Raw genomic sequence first — 19,482 nt, 5'->3', positions numbered from 1 at the left:
AAGAATGTTCAATGATTTGTAAAATTATTTCATCATTTTTAAAAGTTTATGGGAATTTGTTTTTAAAAGTAAAGTTTTTTTCTTTTTGTAAAAACATTTTTCAATGAAATTTAAAAAAAAAAGTGTGTTTCAAACCTTGTTGGAAATGTAAAAAAAAATCTTTCTTTTTTTTGTTTGTTGAATGTTATTTTGTATTCGCCTTCTGAGCCACCTTACTGTGAGAGGAAAAATATGATACAATGATCTCAGTCCATTGAAAAATATGTATTAACATCTTTAATTACATATCCATAATGTCAAATATTTAGAGCTCAGCATTTAAAGTTTGTTCAGAACTCCATAGCAACCAGGCAAAGCGTCATCTCATGGCTTCCCCTGGTGGACATGTAGCCACTTTGCACATTAAAGCAATCATTAGCTTCATATAAATGTCGCATTCAACACATGTTAATAAATTGTTTTTTATACAATCACATACAAATAAATGTCCAAAAAATATTTTGTTTGGTGTAAATTGTAAAATCTTAAATTACTGTTATTATTAGTAGTGATCTTGTGTTTTTGTAAACTTGTGTAATTGTTTGACCGGGACTGTTAGTGTCAACATTAGATAAATGTCCAACTCAAGCTGCATATGAGTTATTCCAGATCCAGATGGCAGTGATGGTGATGAAGGTGACTGTGATGAAGATGATGTAAAGACCAAAGAGGAAACGGTCTACCACCCTCCCGATCATCTCCCATTCCTGCATCGAGTGGTTCCCCTGGAAGTGTTTGTCCACTTGGACGCGGATGGCGGCGAGATGTCGGCTCAGCTTCCTCAGTTCCTCCAAAACTGAGTCCTGGGTCGTCTTTTCCGCAGGAGAAGCGTCTGACAGTTCCTGAGGGCCTCTGACAGAGACGACGCCGGCAACAGACGAAGCTGGTTCTGAGACTAAGAAAACAAACATCAGCCTGTTTGAATGTGAAGACGTTTATTGTAATACTTATGAAACTATATGTTAAAAAAGAGTTCAGCTGCTCAAATGTTTTATACACCCACAGAATGAGTCCATCAGGGACAGATGCAATCCTCTTCACTGTCTTTGTGAATAATAAGAATTTACCTCCTGTGCCAGTAGCTGATGGGTTGAGGAAGACAGTGACTGTCCTCTTCTTCTTTAATGGAGGGAGACAAACCAAGATGGCCACATACTGTAGCACCAGGGTCCTGAGCCAGTTGGGGATGGCACCGTGGGAGGAACTTAACTGGATATGAGTGATTAAAACAGTCTCCAGCAGGCTGGCCACCATCAGAGCCAGGCTGACAGAGAAGAAGACGTCTGTAAGAGACAAGGGTGGACAATCTGTAACATTCTCCAGAGAGAATGAGAGACAGGTGAGAAGACACATTACACACCCTTTCATTATCCTTCCATCAAGAGTGTGTTCACCGTCTCCACCTTTATTTGTTCTAAAATAGCTGGACCTCCTGTTGGAGCTCTTTTGGAGCAGTCCACCCCCTGAACTCTGACCCTACCCGGCCCCGGTAACAACCTGACGCTCTGTCCCCTGAAGGACGGATGTAACTGTTGCTGTGAACATTCTGTGGTTTTTTTGGTTTGTTTGTTTGATTGATGCCGGAAGCCATCTCCCTCTGCATACATCAACTATTTTCTGTTGTGGAAGGAGAAGGTGTTCATCAAACCAGAGAGGTTTTAAGACTGGCTCCCTCATCACTACATGATAAACTTAAAGGTTTTCCATTAAAACTGTTAAAAACTCACTGATCAGAGGCGTCTGGTTCCCGGTGACGGGCAGCAGGTCGTTCATGATGAGCAGGAAGACGGTATAACCCAGGATGAGGGTCATCTTGAAGGAGGAGCGGTCAACACTGTGGGGGGGCAACATGAAGCTAAAGATGTCGATTGTGACGAGGAAGCAGCTGGGGATCAGCAGGTTCACCACATAGTTGATGGGTTTACGCCTCAGGATGAGCTTTTGGTGGAAGAGACACACTTTTGTCAACTTAGTCGCCATTAATAGGTCTTTTCTTGACCGTTTTATCCCTACCAGGGTCTTGGGAGGCAGCAGGAGCCTATTGCAGCTGCATGGGTAGGGCAGGGTACAGCCCTGCAAGGCGTCATTGCAGGGCCCTATGTGAGCATTTGGGTGGTTCAGTACCTTACTCAAGGGGAGCTATGAATGTGTCCTGGCACCTCCCTTTTTATAGACTATAATCCAGCCCCAGTCAACAAAATGGTTACAGATGGCCTGGGACATCCCAAGTCCAAGTCTTCTCTCCACTAGATGGTGCCAAAACTTACGCCCACTGGATGTTTGAGCGTCATGAAGCTTCATGTAATCAGTGTGCAGTCTTGGATATTGTTTTCCATGATGATGTTCTGCAATAGATACTTACAAAATATTTGATCTTCGAGTAATCATCTTTGCCCAGCGAGAGGGTGACAGGAGCTATTTCAATATCTGCAAGGTCCCACTCCCCGTTTGTCTCAAACACCTCTCTGGACTCCTGCAGGACGTCCTCAGCTGTTGAGCCTTGGCTCATTCTGATCTCTGAAGCTTTAAAAACAAAGAGCTCAATGATTAGAATTAACAACAAAGCTCAGACCTTCTGATATATTCATGAAGTTTCACCGAAATGCAGATAGGACCCAAAGGTCAGAGTGCAATTTTGGATGTCGAAGGGAAAAGTGTAGATGTCTAGTTTGCAGGAGCTGACCACCCTGATGGGTCTGTCATCGAATACACCACCCGTGTTGTATAAGTACACAAAAGGAGTTCTCGGAGATTGGTCCTCTTCCATGCTGGGGAAAAAAACAGAAATTGAGGGAATAAATGGGAAAAAAATCCAATATTAATTAGTAACAACACAAAAACAACCAAACATTTTTGTAACCTACAACTCTGCAATGTGCACATCTGGGACCCAAATACTCTCACGAAGCACAGAAACTTTTTCAGTTCCACATTCTTGCACATCCCAGCTCAGTCCGTCAATATCCCATTCCTGCATCAAGCAATAGCAGAAAGATAAATCATGTAAAACATGTCACGTGCAGAAACTATATAACAGAAGGAAGCACATTAGATAAGGTAAGCTATAAAGCTGGTTGATCCTGTAAATCATGTAAAACATGTCACATGCAGAAACTATATAACAGAAGGAAGCACATTAGATAAGGTAAGCTATAAAGCTGGTTGACCCTGTAAAGGGATTTATCACTGAAAACCTACCAGAACCTGCCAGATAAGCATGTTCAGGGTTTGGGATATTAGGTCCTGTGAGGGAAACAATTGTCAAAAAGTCAGAGCAACATCTGTCTTATAAGAAAAAAGTGAAGGCTAGTGTGAGGACTCACCACTCCCAAAACTCCCACCACAGTTATATCCAAGGTGATGTTGAGAGGAGATGAAAAGTCCTTCACGGGACGGACCTGACGGTACGGAAATAGATCTTTTTCCAGGGCCGCAACCAGAGATCTGGGGGTCGGGCTGGTGCAGTTCAGCATGGCACCATAACCTGAGGAGCAGGATCAGAAATATGGGAGATAACTTTTATTGTACAATAATCATGCTCAGGCAGGTTTTGTCTTTAGGCGGCAACCATGGAAGATTCTACGTGTTTTATTCATCATGTTAGCAGAAACCTTCTGATTTCTCATTAGACCTTGTGATATCTCTATTTACTGGACAACTATTTACAGTTATTTGATTCTTAGTTCCTTCATTTGTTTTCAAAGAAAAGTATAAAAGCAGGCTGGTTCTTACAGAATTTTAAATTTAAATGAAGGTTTATTGGAGGGTTCTTGCCACCATTACCTGCTGTTTTTTAACTCAATGTAAAAGTAGACACATTTGAGTTTATTTCCATCCGCTTTGTAAGCTATTGAGCCTGGTTAAAGTAGTATGAAGCAGCCTAAATAGGAATAAATTGTAGAGGATTATAATTATGATGAATTCTATAAATTTTACTCCAAATTGAATCAGCATGCTCAATTTCCAATAAACTGGGAAGAAAGAAATTCTGATAAAACAGGTATTTTGATTTTTAAAACCATTTATCAACCAGTATTTTATAGTATTTATTGGAGTATTTTCTCAAATAAAACACTATTTTGGACAATACTATGTGACTCACCCTGGATCAGCATGAAACAGAAAAATCTGAATTGTCCTTTGGTCATCATTGGTCTTGGTTCAGTTCTTAATCACATTTCAGGACACCGTAAACTGAAAGCTCATCAGAAAGGACACCAGAGAAATGAAAAGTTTTATGATGATGCCTGTAATGCCTCACTGGCTAATATTGACTATCTAAAAATCTTCTCCATGTCTTATTTGCTTTGAATGGTCCAACCCTGCATTAGACTAAATCAATCTTGTGAATTCTGAGGAAGATTGAAAACTGCACACAAATGTTAGAACAACATTGTTAATTCATGGTGAGACTTTGATAGTTGTCCTGTCTTCACTGCCACATCCTCAGATGAAAAGCTGTCATTTTTGCAATAAGGCTTCACTAAGCCTAACCCTAAACCCTAACTGTCCAATGTGCCAATCGATGGTTTTTATTTAAGGCTTGCCTTGATGTTATGAGTAATGTGAGAGCTTTATCTCTGATGTGGTAAAGCTTTAAATTTCATGAAACATCATCAGTAGTTTCCCTTTGAGTCATGCAGTGTTGCAGTGTTTCAGCCTTTCAACACTCATACACCCTCATCAAAGGTGGCCAGCTACAGGTTGATCAAACATGAGCTTGTGTCCTAAGCCAAAGCATGAGAAAAGCCTGATTGTTTATGGAGTGTGGGGACATACTGTTCCCGCAGTCAAGCCTAGACCTGACAGCATACTGTGTTCACCCTATTCCTAAGGCATTGCTACCTGGATTCCCAAATGGGGGATCAGGGTGATTAGTGATCAGATCATGTTGATGCTCTTTGAGCCCAACAAGAGTCCTTCCCCTTTATCCATATCAACTGACTGCATCATTTGACTGCTTTAGAGACCGATCTAATTGACTGTCACAGACATTGTATGCCAAGGTCTTTTAGCAATCTGATGGTGGAAGAAGCCACAAACCCTCTGCATCCCCCTGAACAGGATAGATTTTAGCATTCCATCCTCATTATGTGTCTGCTGCCAGTTAATGCAGTTTTTTGCACTCATTTGCCTCTTATATTGCATTCTCTTATGGGAGTGTAAGCTCTGTGAAATAAACAGACTTCAGTGAAATCTAGCCTAAGGGTGGTGACTGCAATCTCAGGTGGAAAGATTTGTTGCTGACTAATTGTGACTACCATCTTTCATTCCTGGGCTTTGCTTGCTGTCCGGCTTTTGATTTATGTAGGGGGATAATGGTTTGGCCTTTTCTGTCCCTCTCAGCTGAAAGGTTGAGCCATGACGGAGTTGGTTGTGAGGGGTTGGCGGTATTCCTGTTGCTCCCAAGAGCTGTGGCAAGGCTCCTGCGGACCTGGTTGTTCCTTCAGATGTAGTGGATTTGTTGGAGGTTGGCTTTACAACTGGTCCAAATGTGTTTGAGAGTCGCTGGAGTTGGGCAGGGGGAACAGGTTGGGTCATCACCATACCAGCAACTGTGAAATTGGCATTGTTGGCTCACTCCAGCTGCCATTGTGCTATGTGGAAAGGCTCTACCAGCCTTCATATTCAGCATGTTGCACTATGGAGCCAACCTGCTGGGTCTTGATATATTCAACAGCATAGGTCTTGGTCAACAGGCTGGGCTGCCCACGGGATTTGCTTATCAGCCTGTGGTGGACACTAACATACCTCCCATGGTCCAACTGCTTTGACCTGTGCAATGGCATCTCAGCTGAGCTATGGCGCATGCTGTACATCATAGAGCAGGTAAATGCGCCACCATGGGTACCAAAACTGGTGGTCTCAAAGAAAGCAGGCTGCACATCTGTCAATCTCAGAGCAGTATACAATACCATAATACCAGACCGTTACCCTCTGCTGACAATAGAGGGACTCATGGCCTATTTCCATGGATTGACAGACTTCACTAAGCTGGAACTCCTCCAGGGATACCTTAGAGTACGTTTACACGCTGAGAGCAGCAACCTAACTACGGTACATTCCTTACTCGTAGCTGGATTTTTTGTTACAAACACATGACATAGTTGTCCATGGAGCCAATGCCACCATGCACAATGAACACCTCCACAAAGTATTTTGTTACACAAACCAAACAAATTTAAATAAAAAAAAAATAAAAAAACTGGGATGAAAGAAATTCGCAATTCACAGAACACTTTTACCATCGCTAAAGAAAATTAACAAATAGGACAAATTTGGACCGATATAACTTCCAGGTCACTTCCGGTCATCCATTTCTGTCGAATTTCTCTTCTTTGATAATTCAATTTAGAGTCTATAAAAATGTTCAATGATTTAAAAAAATGTTTAATCATTTTTAAAAGTTTATGGGAATTTTTTTTTTTTTTCAAGTTTTTTTTATTTTTGTCATTTTTTTTGTAAAATGAAAAAAAAGTTTTTAAAAAAAATTTGTTTCAAACTTTATTGTTGTAAATGTAAAAAAAACTTTCTTTCTGTTTCATGAATGTAATTTTCTATTCGACTTCTGAGCCACCTTACTGTGAGAGGAAAAATTTTATATAATGATGTCAATCCATTGAAACATATGTATTAACGTCTTTAATTACATATCCATAATGTCAAATATTTATAGCTCAGTATTTAAGGTTTGTTCAGAACTCACATACAAATAAATGTCCAAAAAATATTTTGGTTGGTGTAAATTGTAAAATCTTATATTACTGTTATTATTAGCAGTGAGGGCGGCACGGTGGTGTGCTGGTTAGCACTGTGGCCTCACAGCAAGAAGGCCCCGGGTTCGATCCCCGGTTGGGATTGATTGGGGAGTTGTGGAGTTTGCATCTTCTCCCTGTGCCTGCGTGGGTTGTCTCCGGGTACTCTGGCTTCCTCCCACAGTCCAAAGACATGCGTGATTGGGGATTAGGCTAATTGGAAACTCTAAAATTGCCCGTAGGTGTGAGTGTGAGAGAGAATGGTTGTTTGTCTATATGTGTTAGCCCTGCGATTGACTGGCGTCCAGTCCAGGGTGTACCCTGCCTCCGCCCATTGAGCTGGGATAGGCTCCAGTCCCCCCGTGACCTTCAGTGGAGGAACAAGCGGTAGAAAGTGAGTGAGTGAGTATTAGCAGTGATCTTGTGTTTTTGTAAACTTGTGTAATTGTTTGACCGGGACTGTTAGTGTCAACATTAGATAAATGTCCAACTCAAGCTGCATATGAATTATTCCAGATCCAGATGGCAATGATGGTGATGAAGGTGACTGTGATGAAGATGATGTAAAGACCAAAGAGGAAACGGTCTACCACCCTCCCGATCATCTCCCATTCCTGCATCGAGGGGTTCCCCTGGAAGTGTTTGTCCACCTGGACGCGGATGGCGGCGAGATGTCGGCTCAGCTTCCTCAGTTCCTCCAAAACTGAGTCCTGGGTCGTCTTTTCCGCAGGAGAAGCGTCTGACAGTTCCTGAGGGCCTCTGACAGAGACGACGCCGGCAACAGACGAAGCTGGTTCTGAGACTAAGAAAACAAACATCAGCCTGTTTGAATGTGAAGACGTTTATTGTAATACTTATGAAACTATATGTTAAAAAAGAGTTCAGACTTAAATTGCTCAACTGTTTTACACACCCACAGAATGAGTCCATCAGGGACAGATGCAATCCTCTTCACTGTCTTTGTGAATAATAAGAATTTACCTCCTGTGCCAGTAGCTGATGGGTTGAGGAAGACAGTGACTGTCCTCTTCTTCTTTAATGGAGGGAGACAAACCAAGATGGCCATATACTGTAGCACCAGGGTCCTGAGCCAGTCGGGGATGGCACCGTGGGAGGAACTTAACTGGATATGAGTGATTAAAACAGTCTCCAGCAGGCTGGCCACCATCAGAGCCAGGCTGACAGAGAAGAAGACGTCTGTAAGACACAAGGGTGGACAATCTGTAACATTCTCCAGAGAGAATGAGAGACAGGTGAGAAGACACATTACACACCCTTTCATTATCCTTTCATCAAGAGTGTGTTCACCGTCTCCACCTTTATTTGTTCTAAAATTGCTGGACCTCCTGTTGGAGCTCTTTTGGAGCAGTCCACCCCCTGAACTCTGACCCTACCTGGCCCCGGTAACAACCTGACGCTCTGTCCCCTGAAGGATGGATGTAACTGTTGCTGTGAACATTCTGTGGTTTTTTTTTGGTTTGCTTGTTTGATTGATACCGGCAGCCACCTCCCTCTGCATACATCAACATTTTTATGTTTGTGGAAGGAGAAGGTGTTCATCAAACCAGAGAGGTTTTAAGACTGGCTCCCTCATCACTACATGACAAACTCAAAAGTTTTCCATTAAAACTGTTAAAAACTCACTGATCAGAGGCGTCTGGTTCCCGGTGACGGGCAGCAGGTCGTTCATGATGAGCAGGAAGACGGTATAACCCAGGATGAGGGTCATCTTGAAGGAGGAGCGGTCAACACTGTGGGGGGGCAACATGAAGCTAAAGATGTCGATTGTGACGAGGAAGCAGCTGGGGATCAGCAGGTTCACCACATAGTTGAGGGGTTTACGCCTCAGGATGAGCTTTTGGTGGCAGAGACACACTTTAGTCACAGCTCAGTTCTATTTGAAAGTCTTAAATTTTTTATCTTTTTCAGACTATAATCTCGTCCCAGGCAAGAATATGGTTACGGATGGCCAAGGACTTCCCATCACCCTAGAGGTGGTAAGTCTATATGTCTTGTAGCCACTAGGTGTGATCCCACCTCCAAAACACACCCACACATACACACACACACACACACACACACACACACACACTGGATGTTTGAGCATCATGAAGCTTCATGTAATCATTGTACAGTCTGGGATATTGTTTTTGATGATGATGTTCTGCAATAGATACTTACAAAATATTTAATCTCCGAGTAATCATCTTCTCCCAGCGAAAGAGTGAAAGGTACTGCTTGAATGTCTGCAAGATCCCACTCCCCGTTTGTCTCAAACACCTCTCTGGACTCCTGCAGGATGTCCTCAGCTGTTGAGCCTTGGCTCATTCTGATCTCTGAAGCTTTAAAAACAAAGAGCTCAATGATTAGAATTAACAACAAACCTCAGACTTTCTGATATATTCATGAAGTTTCACCGAAATGCACATAGGACCCAAAGGTCAGAGTGCAGTTTTGGATGTCGAAGGGAAAAGTGTAGATGTCTAGTTTGCAGGAGCTGACCACCCTGATGGGTCTGTCATCGAATACACCACCCGTGTTGTATAAGTACACATAAGGAGTTCTCGGAGATTGGTCCTCTTCCATGCTGGGGAAAAAACAGAAATTGAGGGAATAAATGGGAAAAAAAATCCAATATTAATTAGTAACAACACAAAAACAAGCAATCGTTTTTTTAACCTACAACTCTGCAATGTGCACATCTGGGACCCAAATTCTCTCACGAAGCACAGAAACTTTTTCAGTTCCACATTCTTGCACATCCCAGCTCAGTCCGTCAATATCCCATTCCTGCATCAAGCAATAGCAGAAAGATAAATCATGTAAAACATGTCACATGCAGAAACTATATAACAGAAGGAAGCACATTAGACAAGGTAAGCTATAAAGCTGGTTGACCCTATAAAGGGATTTATCACTGAAAACCTACCAGAACCTGCCAGATAAGCATGGTCAGGGTTTGGGATATTGGGTCCTGTGAGGGAAGCAATCGATAAATAGTCAGAGCAACATCTGTCTTATAAGAAAAAAGTGAAGGCTAGTGTGAGGACTCACCACTCCCAAAACTCCCACCACAGTTATATCCAAGGTGATGTTGAGAGGAGATGAAAAGTCCTTCACGGGACGGACCTGACGGTACGGAAACAGATCTTTTTCCAGGGCCGCAACCAGAGATCTGGGGGTCGGGCTGGTGCAGTTCAGCATGGCACCATAACCTGAGGAGCAGGATCAGAAATATGGGAGATAACTTTTATTGTACAATAATCATGCTCAGGCAGGTTTTGTCTTTAGGCGGCAACCATGGAAGATTCTACGTGTTTTATTCATCATGTTAGCAGAAACCTTCTGATTTCTCATTAGACCTTGTGATATCTCTATTTACTGGACAACTATTTACAATTATTTGATTTTTAGTTCCTTCATTTGTTTTCAAAGAAAAGTATAAAAGCAGGCTGGTTCTTACAGAATTTTAAATTTAACTGAAGGTTTATTGGAGGGTTCTTGCCACCATTACCTGCTGTTTTTTAACTCAATGTAAAAGTAGACACATTTGAGTTTATTTCCATCCGCTTTGTAAGCTATTGAGCCTGGTTAAAGTAGTATAAAGCAGCCTAAATAGGAATAAATTGTAGAGAGTTATAATTATGATGAATTCTATAAATTTTACTCCAAATTGAATCAGCATGCTCAATTTCCAATAAATTGGGAAGAAAGAAATTCTGATAAAACAGGTATTTTGATTTTTAAAACCATTTATCAACCAGTATTTTATAGTATTTATTGGAGTAATTTCTCAAATAAAACACTATTTTGGACAATACTATGTGACTCACCCTGGATCAGCATGAAACAGAATGATCTGAGTTGTCCTTTGGCCGTCATTGGTCTTGGTTCAGTTCTTAATCACATTTCATTACGCTGAACACTTGTATTAAAGGACGCCAGAGAAATGAAAAAGTATCACGATGATGCCTGTAATGCCTCACTGACTAATATTGACTAATACAGGACTAATATTGACTCTCCTCTGAGACTGTCCTCAGCGTATTTTGACAGTAACACGCAGGCACGCACGCATGCATGCACGCACGCACGCACGTACATATAGGTATATGTGCGATATATGTATATATGCGCACACTCATGTGTGTGTGTATGTGTATATATATATTTTTGTGTGTGTGTATATATATATATACACACACATGTATGTGTATTTATACCATTTTCAATCAGGCATTGCAATCAAAATAAAAACCATAGTTTATTAATTGCTCTAATTATAGCACATAAATATCAACTGATCAGTGATCAGTCATGCCAGCATTTTGTGTCACAACGGCTGAATAATGTATTTAAACATGGTGCAGAAGGAGTTGCATTATGGAGGTTTTAGCATAAAATTCAGCTCGCAGGCATTATAAACTTTGCAATGTAGCTAGCTGGGCTGAACACACATAGTTCTCCATAGCATGAAAAGAGCCTAACATCTGTAACTACTTGGCTTTTGTTTCCTAACATTTTACAGGAGACAAACACAGCTCAAAAAATTCCCCCAAATTAAAAAAAAGATAAATCAAAATAAAAAAAAGTGCAGCTGGGCAGTCATAGATTTGGTTCACATTTAAACTGTGCTCAGTCAGGACTGAGTGATCCACACACACCACATGAAGATGATGACCAAAGCATAACAAGAGATCAGTAGCAGGTAGATACGAAAGAGGAGAAAGTCCAGGATATACCCCACGTGGCACCACTGGTCCCGTAGCTCACTCTCCTTCTGTAGAGAGGTGACGTGGACATGAAGCTGGTCCAGATACTGGCATATCTGTTGAAGTTCTGGAACAGCAGCTGTACCTGGACATGAATTTGCGTCTTGGGTTAGGCAGGAATTAGTATAATGTATTTTCGTCAGAAATGTTTATTTTTGGAGGTGGGGACCAAGGCGTTATCACCTCGGGGACTGACTGGCTGCTGAGCAGGAGTCTGGCTGGTCGGCTGCATGACCCGCAGCCCAGAACCATCATTTACATTGTCAGATGTATCCTTCTCTTGGGCATCCTGTGGCCATTTGTAGCAGATGAACCTGGCTATGTGTCTGAGGATGATCACCCTCACCCAATTTGGAACCTGCTGATATTTCATGGAGCTGTGGTGGAGCACGTTCGTAATGATCACTGTTTCCAGCAGGCTGATGACCATGAGGGCCAGACACACGGAGAAATAGATACCTGTACTGACAGAGTGAGGACACGTGTGAGTGATATCCAACTGCCACCAGGGTGCTCTGGAGACACCAGATCCTCTTCCTCCGACCTATGATGGGCGTGCCATTGGCTGTGCTGGGCAACAGGTCGTTCATGATGAGCAGGAAGACGGTGTAGCCCAGAATGAGGGTCATCTTGAAGGAGGCGCGGTCAACGCTGTGTGGAGGCAGGTAGAAGGACAGGATGTCGATGAGCATGAGGAAAGAGCTGGGGATCAGCAGGTTCACCACGTAGAGGACTGGCCGACGCTTGATGACCACCTAACGACAAAAACAGTTCAGAGCAGGGATGTTGGGTTCTGACAGCCATGGTTTAAAGTCTTTAACCTTTTATTTAACTGTAGTCTGTAGAACAGGGGTCATCATCTCAGTCCTACGAAGCCTGCTGGATAGCCTTGTTGTACTAGGTTGAAAACTACAGCTTCAGATAACCTCTCTGGTGAAGGTCATAAATTATCACATAGGCATATAGGCATACAGGCATATTCTCTTTATCCCTCACCCAGAAGGTTATGATGTCCCACTCATCGATCCCAAACTGAAGGATGGAAGTCTCTCCCAGTATGTCCACCAGCTCCCATTCCCCACTGGCTTCCAGGTAACGCTTTGAGTTCTTTGACATCTCCTCAAATGTCAAAGCTGGACTGACCCTTACATCCTTTACTGAGAAATAAATAGTAACTGCACATTTATGTTTCCTTTTTACATCCTCTAAATATTTTTTCTCTTACTGGTGTGCATGTAGGAGCCAAAGGTAAAGGTGCAATTCTGCACATCAAAGGGAAAACTGAAGATTTCCAGGTTGCAGGCTGAGACAAGACGCAACATCCGATCCCAGCGAATGTGACCTGTGTGGTTCACGTAGACGTACGGACACGCCTGAGAAACGTCATCATCCACACTGATGGTTAAAAACAATCATGGTTAAAAACAATCAGGGACATTTATGCCAGAGAAAAAAAAGTTGGCTCATGTGTTTAATTCGTTTAAGATATGGAATTTGATACAATCCAATTTTGCAGTTTCAGTAAAGCGACTGTAAAGTCTGTAAAGCGACTTACAACTCATAAACGATGATATCCGGAGACCAGAGATGCTTTATGGGAAGAGAAATCTTGGTGACGCCATCACACTGATCTGGATCCCAAACCAGAAACTCGTGGTGCCAATACTGATGTGAGACAAACCAATGAAAATGCATCACTGGGCTTTTTACAAAAAAGTCCGTCGCTGCCACTCACCAGTCGCAACCACAAAAATGTGGAGAGGATCTGAGTTTTCTCATTCTAGAATACAGAAAACAGAAATAAAGTTTGATTTGGATTAAAGTTAATGTCTGACCGGATTCCTACCACTCACCACGCCCAGGACAGCATACAGGGTGAAGGAGATGTTGGCTACCGTGGGGTTACTGAGGTTGACGGCTGGTCTGAAGGCTTGGCGGTCAAACACAGCCTGCAGAGACTCATAAGTGGGTCCGCTATGTCCCTCCTTACAGGTCAGTTTACACAGACACACTGAACGAAACAAAGGTTGTAAAACCAAAATGTAAAACGGTCTCTACACACAACAAAATACCAGTAGGAAAGATTCTTTTTAACAATAATTTCGACAATCTGCTCCATTTCTAACACAAAATACTAAAGACAAAGTATCGGCATACCTGATATAGAGAAGAAAACTGAGAAGATGATGATTCTCTGCTGAGAGATGCTCATCCTGGATGCTCTGATCCACCAAATTAACTCTCCATCCAGACATCATAGTTTTCATTTGTAAAGCACACACACACACACACACATGCAGAACTTGTTGTTCTACACCTCTGATAACCGCTCACCCATCTTATTTTCCAACACCTCTGCCTCTGGGAGTTGAAATCATCACTATTCTCAGAGATACACAACTTTACACTGTGTTATATCCGTATTTTCTTCATGTAAAAAAATAGAAACCAAAACCAAAAAAAAGCCAACAACATATTTATGGAAAATTAGTAACACAAAAAAAACTTTAAATTAAATTGAGAATTCTCTTAATAATACTAAGAATACCACATCTAATAATAATAAAATTCTAGTCATCATTTTATTTATGTATTTATTTAAAAAGAAACAGACAGTAAAAAACAGAAACAGATGAATGAACACAAGAAAAAGAAAGCAGGTAGAAAATGAAGAGGGGGGCTCCCAGGATGGAGCCCTGGGGCACACATGGGAGGACAATGAGTGACAGCAAACAGCCTGAGGGGTGCCTTTGACTGTTAGTGTTTTGAGTGTTTAGTGTTTATGTGTAAATGATCTATTTGTTTGCTGCTCCACTTAAACAAGACGGCTAGATTAGGGGGGAAAAATACGGTTTGTTTAAGGATAAAAAACAAGTGTTTGTATCTGCAACAGGTAATGATAACATGGAAATTATATAATCTGATGTATTGTACTGCCAAGAAATAAGCTGGGGAGGTTCGTCATAGGGAAGTATATTCATTTTAATGTCTAGATATTTGTACTTTAAGTATAACTGTAAATGCATCAGTGTCTGGATCACTGAACTGTATAGGAACTACATTTGATCAAAGATGGTCCTAATGGATCTCCTGGATCACAATCACATGCTTAAATTTGGCTTTACAGATTAAGGTGTTAAAGGTGGGGTCAGACACTTCTGAGAACAAAAAAATATGTCAGCAAAATCATACAAAACCTGTTGAACATTTATTTAAATGTTATCATCTAAATGTAATAACACGCTATAATGGAACTGAATTAATACTATCTGTCAATACCTTTCTTGTGGTCCCGGGTGTGGTGCTCTGGTCATATATTTATTATTGTTCATCACCAATACAGTTACTATTGAAGCCAGAACCGTGCCTCTTGTTACAGTATAACAAAGAGCCGCAGTGCTGGTAATTATTCCGTAAGGAGAAATTTCCTGGGGGAGGAGGATCTGGTTTGTCCACATGTGATAAGTATTTCAGCTGATTTCTATCGATTCCCTCCCTTCTGGTGTGAGCTCCACCCTGGTGAAGTCTGTGTTTGTGTCTGTTTTTGACCGTGTAATCATCCCACCACCTTAGAGGGTACTGTATCGGCTGAAGTGCCAGATCACTAAAATGATGGTGACACTAACGCAAATGAAGACGATGTACAAGCCGAATATCAATCGGTCGATGACCGCGCTGATCATCTTCCACTCCTGTGAGGATTTGCTCTCCTGGAAGTGACTATCCAGCTGCAGGCGGATGGCTGACAGGTCCTTGGCCAGCTTTTTCAGCTCGGTCAGGATAGCGTCATCGTGGGGTATGACTGAAGGTGGCTCGGTGGAGAGGCTCTGAAGGTCTCGTGAACAGATGACAGTGGGAGCATCTGCATGGTGTCGAGGAACAGGAATGAACAATGGAGTGCGAGGAATTTTCTTAATCACGTATCAAGCATACATTTTAGGTGTTTTTTTTTGTGGGGGTGGGGGAGACGTACTCAAATCACAAATCTGTCATTTGAGTAGTTTTAGTGAATTTAGACGATAACTCAAATTTGCTTCTTTGCAGCCTCAGTAGCCAAGACCATAAATGATCATGAACGCTACCAGCTTAACAAGACATACCCAGGGTTTGTCACCATATAAACAGAACAAGTTATGATCGTACCTTTAGTGTATTCGGGAAGAGAAACTGTGATACGGTTGGTTCTTTTGTTTGGAGGAAGACAAACAAGGATGACGGCATATTTCAACATGAGGGTGTGGAGCCAGTGGGGGACTGGGCCGAAGTGACTGGAACGATAGTAGAGATTGGTGACAAACAGCGTTGCCAACAGGCTGGCCACCATCAGGGCAAAACTGATGGAGAAGAAAACATCTGTGGGGAAACAGAAAAGGCACATAAATTGGGATTTCATTTGCAAACTGAAAAGCATAAGCATTTTTTTTTCATTTTGAAGCAGCACCGTGCTTCCCAATCACAAGAGCAAAAGAAGAAAATGCAGATTATCCCGAAAGAAACATGTGATTTTGAAAAATTAGACAGCCAACCAGCACATACGGAAGTACAAAAGGAGGTTAAATGTACAGAATATGCATGTCAGTCTTGTGGCGCACTCTTATAGTCACCCCCAGGATGAATTATTACACGTACAATGATAGTTGAAATGGCTTGCTAGAATTTGGATGTAATCAAATATCTACATCATCACTGCCTTTACATAAAGTGTCTTCTTACAGAGAGGCTAAAATGAGGCTAATGTATAGCAGTTACTGAGGAGAGGCGTTTCGTTTCCAGTGACAGGCAGCAGGTCATTCATGAGCAGCAGGAAGACTGTGTAGCCCAGAATCAGCGTCATCTTGAAGGCTGAGCGGTCCACTGAGTGAGGAGGCAGAAGGAAGCTGAAGACGTCCAATGTGACGAGGAAGATGCTGGGCAAAATCAGGTTAATCACGTAGAGGATTGGCCGGCGTCTCAAGATTAACTTGGTGGAAAAAACACAAGTTAGTTGGGTTTAATGTTACTTTTTCACATGAATCAATGAGACAGTGTCCTCTTATAAACGTGTATTTACAGCAGTAATTTCAAAAAGAAGAATGTATAAATATTACTTTTGTTAATGGCTGTCAGTATAACACACATTCATCCTCACATTTGTATCTTTCAGAGACATAATGCATTACCCAACTCCTGAGCCTGAGCATCCCAACTCCCTCCCTAACCTTCACCTAAACTCAGTTCTCACCTCAACCTTAAAACTATTTCTTTGCCCTCAAAAGAACACCCCTTTGAACTTGTGGGGCCCAGCAAAACAGATGGTTTGCTCATCACACTGTATAACACATTTTTTGACAGTGATATTAGTTTAAAGATTTAAAAAAGAGAAACAACATACATGATATATGATCTGCGAGTATTTGCCATCAGCTATCTCGAGAGTAGCTGGAACTACTTCAATATCACTGAGCTCCCATTCTCCATCAGTTTGTGCCACAAGTTTGGACTCCTCCAGAATCTGTGCAGATGTTGTAGATGGAACCATCACAATGTCTGTATCTAGAACGAAGAAACACACCCAGTCTGTCTGTGCTGCATGTAGTCATGTTAAACACCTGATTGAAAGCTAAGCTTTCTGCATATTTCCATATTTCTTTTGTAACAGCTTAACTGTTACTACCGCCTCTCCCCACACTGAGCTGTGATGCACGTAGACCAAAAATAATTTCATTATCAGGAGAAACTGTAAAAAAGATTCAAAGGAATCTCAGTCAAGTTGGTGAGAAATTTGCATTTTCCTGTGAAGCCGCTCACCAAAATGAATGTAAGATCCAAAGGTTAGAGAGCAGTTCTGGATGTCAAAGGGGAAACTGTAGATTCCTAATTTGCAGGTGCTGGTTACCCTGAGTGGGCTGTCATTATAAACGTGGCCTGTGTTGTATAAGTAGACATACGGGGTTTGTGGAGATTTATCTTCATCCATACTGCAATGAGACACAATAACATCATTTCAATCAGACAGTCACATTGCATTTCTGTTTGGTTCTATTATAACCCCAGTATTTACTCGGCCACTGTAAATCCTCTTGTCGTGCATCTGAAACTCAGATCTTACTCACAACTGTGTGATGTGGATGTCTGGGATCCAAAGTTTCTCCCGGGGGACAGACACTCTGTGGGTCCCACATTCCTTTGCATCCCAGCTTAGTCCATCTATGTCCCACTCCTTAATTAGACACAATACATTTTGAGATGCAGTCCATGACATTCAGTCCCATATGATAACAACACACATGCTGATGTCTAGAAGAACCACTGCTCTGAGTTTGGCAATTTCCTCGCTTTGATTCTTATTATCAGAGCCTGATAAAAATTCCCCCCCATGTAGATGCATGAGACTACTGGCAGCACACTTTTATATTATTATATAATACAACTATATTTACAACACTGACATCCTGGTCGGTCAGTGTGATTCTAATCTTCTGGAAAGTTGGAGCAGATGACAAATGGAGCCAACAAGCATTTAAAGTGAACCTATCAGCTCAGCGAAACAGTTTAGCATCATCACACACCTGTGATCACCCTAATTATTGTACTGGTTGAGTGGGGAACTTACCAGAACCTGCCACAGGAATGTCGTCAAAGATTGCTCCTTTTCATGCTGGAAAATGAAATTTATTTATGAATGCTTGAAAAGTGAACATATGTATATTTTAGGACAGTAAAACCATGATTAACACCGGCAGCCTGATTACTACACAGCAGCGATCATGAACCAGTTACAGTTACAGTTTGTCCCTTTGAAGGACATAAAAAATAGATTGTCTGTACTTGGAAAAAGGTCTTTCTGTATCAAAGCCACGCACCACACTCAAAATTGCCACCACGGTCATGTCAATATTGACCCGCAGTGGACTATTGATGGATTTCACCGGTCGATGTAGCTTTTTTGAGAACAGGTCGTCCTTGAGAGCGATAAAAAGAGCCTCAGGAGTGGGATTGGTGCAGTTCAGTGTCCACACAAAGCCTGGCATTAGAAAAAGAGTGACGATCTGAGAATTTCCAGCAAACCCCAATAAATAGTAAATACATACTTTACATATTGTAGACTAATCTAGGTGTGTTTTGTTGCGCTATCCCTGAGACATTGTCAGATATATCAATTATTAAGCATTTCTATGTGTGCTCTTAAGTTGTATTCTGTGGACAAATCATAAGAGATATATGTAGAATCTTGGAATTGAATTAATTTTTGTTTCAAACATTAGAATAAATTGTCCTTAAATGTAACATCTTTTAAAGCATTGACGTCTTTTTGCGAAAACCATTTTGAATTTCACAATGCATAAAATGTTCATTTTACCGTTGTGCAGCGAAACCCAGATGATGATGAGGATGCCAGCACTCTTCATCGTGGCCGGTGTCCATTCAAATTCATTTCAAAACTTTTCCTGGTCAGTGTCAAAACATATCGCCATATCGGCTTCAAGTTCTTAGACTGTTTAGACTGTTTATGTAACTTACCTTGTTTAAACAGATGCCTTTTGATGTTTGTTCAAAACTAGTCAAACGAGGTTGTCTTCTGTTTTGACAGTGACAACTGCAGCTCGTTTATTCAGTATTGGGTATGACTTCTTAATTTGAATGAGTAAACTTCGTAATGTCAAGTAATGTTCTCAGTCATACAGTTGGAGGATGATTATTGGCTTAAGAAAACTCAACTGGACTAGGAAAAGCTAGGGACACACATTTGAGGACAGCAGTCTTCATGATGTGGTAAAACTGGAAAAAGCATGACTGGAAAAAGGAGGAGGCTTGCAACACCAGTTTCCATCAACCCCCTCCATGGCCTCTTATTTTGCATGAAACTCCATCCACGGAACTACTGATTCAGATTCCATATGGCTTTCACTTATTGTAAGAATCAAAATGCCAGATAT

The 19,482-nt window shown here is 41.5% G+C and overlaps 4 protein-coding genes and 1 long non-coding RNA gene across 10 annotated transcripts; 1 reads left to right on the top strand and 4 right to left on the bottom strand.

The window, feature by feature from the left end:
- Positions 1–253: 253 nt before the first annotated feature.
- On the bottom strand, positions 254–6,421 carry LOC130528186 (5-hydroxytryptamine receptor 3C-like). 3 transcript variants are annotated; one of them, XM_057037232.1, is made up of 9 exons: positions 4,142–6,421; positions 3,363–3,523; positions 3,238–3,282; positions 2,904–3,010; positions 2,638–2,807; positions 2,402–2,562; positions 1,767–1,977; positions 1,039–1,322; positions 254–934 (listed from the first exon to the last, which is right to left on the bottom strand). In XM_057037232.1, the coding sequence occupies exons 1-9, from the start codon at positions 4,188–4,190 to the stop codon at positions 821–823; spliced, it is 1,302 nt and encodes a 433-aa protein (XP_056893212.1). In that variant the 5' UTR covers positions 4,191–6,421; the 3' UTR covers positions 254–820. The 3 variants fall into 3 exon arrangements, with proteins under 3 accessions (XP_056893212.1, XP_056893210.1, XP_056893211.1); XM_057037230.1 differs by having other exon boundaries at positions 1,107–1,322; positions 4,142–4,439; XM_057037231.1 differs by lacking the exon at positions 3,238–3,282 and having other exon boundaries at positions 1,107–1,322; positions 4,142–4,437.
- On the top strand, positions 1,182–1,977 carry LOC130528190 (uncharacterized). 2 transcript variants are annotated; one of them, XR_008951232.1, is made up of 2 exons: positions 1,182–1,348; positions 1,463–1,977. It is a non-coding gene; the product is annotated as an uncharacterized LOC130528190 (long non-coding RNA). The 2 variants fall into 2 exon arrangements; XR_008951231.1 differs by having other exon boundaries at positions 1,182–1,378.
- A 286-nt stretch (positions 6,422–6,707) lies between the features above and the next one.
- On the bottom strand, positions 6,708–10,785 carry LOC130528183 (5-hydroxytryptamine receptor 3C-like). 2 transcript variants are annotated; one of them, XM_057037226.1, is made up of 9 exons: positions 10,628–10,785; positions 9,849–10,009; positions 9,724–9,768; positions 9,478–9,584; positions 9,212–9,381; positions 8,976–9,136; positions 8,439–8,649; positions 7,776–7,991; positions 6,708–7,596 (listed from the first exon to the last, which is right to left on the bottom strand). In XM_057037226.1, the coding sequence occupies exons 1-9, from the start codon at positions 10,674–10,676 to the stop codon at positions 7,286–7,288; spliced, it is 1,431 nt and encodes a 476-aa protein (XP_056893206.1). In that variant the 5' UTR covers positions 10,677–10,785; the 3' UTR covers positions 6,708–7,285. The 2 variants fall into 2 exon arrangements, with proteins under 2 accessions (XP_056893206.1, XP_056893207.1); XM_057037227.1 differs by having other exon boundaries at positions 7,344–7,596; positions 7,708–7,991.
- Positions 10,786–11,353: 568 nt separating this feature from the next.
- Positions 11,354–13,778, bottom strand: LOC130529061 (5-hydroxytryptamine receptor 3C). The gene is given in 9 exon segments (XM_057038956.1): positions 11,354–11,651; positions 11,750–12,108; positions 12,110–12,321; positions 12,563–12,723; positions 12,792–12,961; positions 13,122–13,231; positions 13,302–13,346; positions 13,420–13,577; positions 13,724–13,778. Coding segments are annotated over 9 exon segments (1,488 nt in total). The 3' UTR covers positions 11,354–11,433.
- A 235-nt stretch (positions 13,779–14,013) lies between these two features.
- LOC130528187 (5-hydroxytryptamine receptor 3C-like) lies at positions 14,014–19,247 on the bottom strand. Of its 2 annotated transcripts, XM_057037235.1 has the most exons (10): positions 19,067–19,247; positions 18,906–18,993; positions 18,409–18,569; positions 18,159–18,203; positions 17,659–17,765; positions 17,354–17,523; positions 16,938–17,098; positions 16,316–16,526; positions 15,710–15,919; positions 14,014–15,428 (listed from the first exon to the last, which is right to left on the bottom strand). In XM_057037235.1, the coding sequence occupies exons 2-10, from the start codon at positions 18,952–18,954 to the stop codon at positions 15,136–15,138; spliced, it is 1,407 nt and encodes a 468-aa protein (XP_056893215.1). In that variant the 5' UTR covers positions 18,955–18,993; positions 19,067–19,247; the 3' UTR covers positions 14,014–15,135. The 2 variants fall into 2 exon arrangements, with proteins under 2 accessions (XP_056893215.1, XP_056893214.1); XM_057037234.1 differs by lacking the exon at positions 19,067–19,247 and having other exon boundaries at positions 14,015–15,428; positions 18,906–19,039.
- Positions 19,248–19,482: the final 235 nt, after the last annotated feature.

This window comes from Takifugu flavidus, chromosome 7 (assembly GCF_003711565.1).
Source record: "Takifugu flavidus isolate HTHZ2018 chromosome 7, ASM371156v2, whole genome shotgun sequence".
NCBI classification, from domain to species: domain Eukaryota; kingdom Metazoa; phylum Chordata; class Actinopteri; order Tetraodontiformes; family Tetraodontidae; genus Takifugu; species Takifugu flavidus.
This window is presented reverse-complemented; position numbering and strand designations above follow the sequence as displayed.

Excerpts from the sequence above, each read along its gene's own strand:
- LOC130528183 (XM_057037226.1), bottom strand. The coding sequence starts at position 10,676 with ATGACGGCCAAAGGACAACTCAGATCATTCTGTTTCATGCTGATCCAG. Across the intron at positions 9,585-9,723 it reads TGCTTATCTGGCAGGTTCTG|GAATGGGATATTGACGGACT; the intron begins GTAGGTTTTCAG and ends TGCTTGATGCAG. Across the intron at positions 9,382-9,477 it reads GATGTGCACATTGCAGAGTT|CATGGAAGAGGACCAATCTC; the intron begins GTAGGTTAAAAA and ends TTTTTTCCCCAG.
- LOC130528187 (XM_057037235.1), bottom strand. The coding sequence starts at position 18,954 with ATGAAGAGTGCTGGCATCCTCATCATCATCTGGGTTTCGCTGCACAAC. Across the intron at positions 18,204-18,408 it reads TGGTGGCAATTTTGAGTGTG|CATGAAAAGGAGCAATCTTT; the intron begins GTGCGTGGCTTT and ends TTCATTTTCCAG. Across the intron at positions 17,524-17,658 it reads GACATCCACATCACACAGTT|TATGGATGAAGATAAATCTC; the intron begins GTGAGTAAGATC and ends GTCTCATTGCAG.
- LOC130528186 (XM_057037230.1), bottom strand. The coding sequence starts at position 4,190 with ATGATGACCAAAGGACAATTCAGATTTTTCTGTTTCATGCTGATCCAG. Across the intron at positions 3,011-3,237 it reads TGCTTATCTGGCAGGTTCTG|GAATGGGATATTGACGGACT; the intron begins GTAGGTTTTCAG and ends TGCTTGATGCAG. Across the intron at positions 1,323-1,766 it reads GAACCAGACGCCTCTGATCA|ACGTCTTCTTCTCTGTCAGC; the intron begins GTGAGTTTTTAA and ends TGTCTCTTACAG.